This window comes from Rosa chinensis, chromosome 5, assembly GCF_002994745.2.
Source record: "Rosa chinensis cultivar Old Blush chromosome 5, RchiOBHm-V2, whole genome shotgun sequence".
NCBI lineage: Eukaryota > Viridiplantae > Streptophyta > Magnoliopsida > Rosales > Rosaceae > Rosa > Rosa chinensis.
In genome coordinates, this window is record NC_037092.1 from 12,770,049 (window position 1) to 12,773,691 (window position 3,643).

At 40.5% G+C, this 3,643-nt stretch overlaps 1 protein-coding gene across 1 annotated transcript; it reads left to right on the plus strand.

The window, feature by feature from the left end:
* The first annotated feature begins 653 nt into the window (after positions 1-653).
* Positions 654-2,849, plus strand: LOC112165941 (berberine bridge enzyme-like 8). The gene has a single exon (XM_024302655.2). The coding sequence runs from the start codon at positions 704-706 to the stop codon at positions 2,384-2,386; it is 1,683 nt and encodes a 560-aa protein (XP_024158423.1). The 5' UTR covers positions 654-703; the 3' UTR covers positions 2,387-2,849.
* The last annotated feature ends 794 nt before the right edge of the window (positions 2,850-3,643 follow it).

Here is a 3,643-nt window from a genome sequence, read left to right on the forward strand (position 1 = left end):
AACGGACTCTATAGCGACAAATTAGTGGGTGTGGTTTCTAGTGGTAGGAACAATAACCACGTCAGTAATCTTACAAATATCACATTGAATTCATATGAATGGTCCATTAGTACGTGCTATATAGGGTCCATGCCAGACTAGATATTGCAATTATTTTGCTTCACAACCGGACCCTCTTCCGAATTCATAGATCGATCTATAAAATTTCAATTTGGGTACGCATGCCGGTGAATACGGTGATTGATGATTATTCTTAGGGCATATTGTGGATGATATTCGAGCCTACTTCGAGTCAAAGTCCCGCTGATAATTTTTTTACTGAAAATTATCCTATTATCAGGTCTAAGAGCACAAATTAAAAACAAATAAAGATTGAAAACTCTATATATCTATTGTTGCTTTGAATTTTCTGCAAGTCAATATTAATGGGAGGTGATTTGCATAATCTAATACTCTAACAAATTCTTCTAAAAAAAAAATAATAATAATTCTAAAGTCTAAAGAGAATTAACTTCGTAATAAGTAAACAAACAAGGACAAATGTGTAAATCAATATACCCCAAATTGATTTACACATCGAGAGTTAGAGTTTAGTATAAGTAATTTTGTCACCGTCAAATGCATATACCCCATAAATTATCACCCAAACACACATCAGAAACACAAACCGATAATAACTTTCCAGAGACAAAAAATATCTAACATGCAAGAAATGGCAATTCTAAGGCTTTCGCAGCTCTTACTTCTTCCTATTCTTCTAGTTCTCTCCATTTCTTGTACAGCCTCAGCTTCATCCTCAGCTCCTGAGAACTTTGTTTCCTGTCTTTTAAGCCATTCGCTCCCTTCTCACCCAATCGGTCCAGCAATTTACACTCCCAACAATGCTTCTTACTCCTCCGTTTTGGAATCCTACATCCGAAACCTCCGTTTCTACGAATCATACACCCGAAAACCTTACCTTATTATCACCGCATTGCACGTCTCCCATGTGCAACAGGCCATCCTTTGTGCTCAAAAGCACAACTTACAGATGAAAATTAGAAGCGGAGGCCACGATTTCGAGGGCGCGTCGTATGTGGCTGAAGTCCCATTCTTCATCCTCGACCTGTTTAATCTTCGGACCATCAACGTAGACATCAAAACCGAGACTGCATGGGTCCAGGCCGGTGCTACTCTCGGCGAAGTTTACTACAGAATTTACGAGAAAAGCAAAGTCCATGGATTCCCCGCCGGTGTATGCCCCACAGTCGGTGTTGGAGGACACTTCAGTGGCGGTGGATATGGTAACATGATGAGAAAGTACGGCTTGTCAGTTGACAACATCGTCGATGCACAAATAGTTGATGTGCACGGAAGACTTCTTGATCGAAAATCGATGGGAGAAGACCTCTTTTGGGCCATCACCGGAGGTGGAGGAGCCAGCTTTGGAGTGGTGATCGCCTACAAGATCAACCTTGTACGCGTCCCAGAAACCGTTACTGTTTTCAGGGTTATAAGAACCTTGGAACAGAACGCAACTGACATTGTGTACCGTTGGCAATATGTCGCAAATAAGCTGGACAATGACTTGTTCATCAGGCTTATCATGGATGTTGTTAATGTAACTGGCTCTCAAACTGGAGAAAAGACTCTAAGAGCTACATTCAACGCCTTGTTTCTTGGAGACTCCGCAAGACTACTCTCCGTGATGAACAAGAGTTTCCCTGAACTGGGTTTGGAGCAATCCGATTGCCAAAAAATGAGTTGGGTTGAATCGACGCTTTTCTGGACAGACTTTCCAAACGGGACAGCTCCGGAGGCTTTGCTTTCTAGAGTTCCTCAAGTACGTGCCCACTTCAAGCGGAAGTCGGACTACGTCAAGCAGCCAATTCCGAAAGCTGGTTTGAAGTGGATTATTCAGAAAATGATCGAGTTGCAGACGCCCCTGTTGACTTTCAACCCTTACGGCGGAAGAATGGCTGAGATTGCGGCATCTGCAAAACCTTTTCCACATAGAGCTGGGAATCTCTGGATGGTTCAGTATGCAACAAACTGGGACGCTACTGGGTCCGAGGCTGCGGAGAAATACATCGATTTGACGAGGAAGTTGTTCGAGTACATGACTCCCTTCGTTTCCAAGAGCCCGAGGGAAGCCTTCTTCAACTACAAAGATCTCGACATTGGGATCAACCATAATGACAAGGGAAGCAATTTTGAGGGAAGAGTTTTTGGGGTCAAGTATTTCAAGGAAAATTTCGATAAATTGGTGCTTATTAAGACCAAGGTTGATCCTGGTAATTTCTTTAGGAACGAACAGAGTATCCCTACTCTTCCATATATTAATATACATACATGTTCACCCTTCGACTCTCTCATTTTGCAATACCAAAATATCTCTTTTCTCTAGTTCTAGCATAGTTTCTCTTTAGTTTTGAGTTCTAGTTCATAGTTGCTTAAGTTTGTGCGAGAAATAAGTGTGTAGGCACTTTGATTTCACCAAAACCGAAGTTACGTACTACACACTCTAAATCAATCACAACACTTGCTTTCACATATTCAAGCCTTTGTTTTTGCTTGTTCTTGAGTTTTGTGGATGTGTATGGTGTTTTGGGTTGTAAAAACCGAAAATCTCATATCTTGAAGCAATTCTCTCATCATTTTACATCTAGACAGCTAGGTGGGATTTTTGACATCTTGGTTTGACTCCACCAAGAGTCAAACCCGTGGGTAGTTCTTCCTTTCCCTTCCTTCTCTCTTTAATTTGACGTTTATGGCTTATATTTGTAATAACATGTGTTATGAGTAGTTGGATTTGCCCTAGCCAAACTTATGTGCAAATAATGTAAATTTCCATGTATTTTGATGTTTATGCATGTTTTGAATCTATGGGCTTCTAAACTTTAATGCTTACTAAATTTGTTTGCTAGCTTAGTCACCTAGAAAGCATGTTATTAGATCAAGTATTGGTTACATTTTGTCAAAGCATGTTAAAGCGCTCCGTGGTTTAGAGCCACTTGATTTGGGTAATTGAAGTCCATCAAGAACTTTCATATATATCTCTGAATCTAGATCCCCATAGAGATATGTTGTAACCACATCCATAAGCTGCATGTCAATTTTTTTGGAAACTACCAAACTGACAAGGTAGCGGAACGTTATAACGCCCATTATGGGAGAGTATGTCTCCTCGTAGTCGATTCCAGGGCGTTGTGAGAAACCTTGTGCCACAAGGCGGGCTTTATATCTAATTACCTCATTTTTCTCATTACGCTTTCTAACAAAGACCCATTTATGGCTAACAGGCTTTATATCTGGGGGTGTCTGCGTTATAGGCCCAAATACTTGTCTCTTTGCTAGTGAATCTAATTCAACTTAGATCGCATCTTTCCATTTAGGCCAATCCGCTCTTCGTTGACATTCTTCAACAGAGCGAGGTGCGATATCATCATATTCTATAATTTCTTTTGCAACATGATATGCAAATGCATCATCAATTGCCATAGAATTTGTATCCATCATCTCATGTACACTACTGTAATTCATGGAGATCTCTCTATTCTCTGGAATTGGTTCTGACATTGGAGCGTCCCCCAATGATGTCTCTTGGACATAACCATAATCCGGAATATTCTCATGAGATAGATAATTCACATCGATGATTAAT

Bases quoted from the DNA above. Each gene is read 5' to 3' on its own strand.
- LOC112165941 (XM_024302655.2), top strand. From the start codon at position 704: ATGCAAGAAATGGCAATTCTAAGGCTTTCGCAGCTCTTACTTCTTCCT.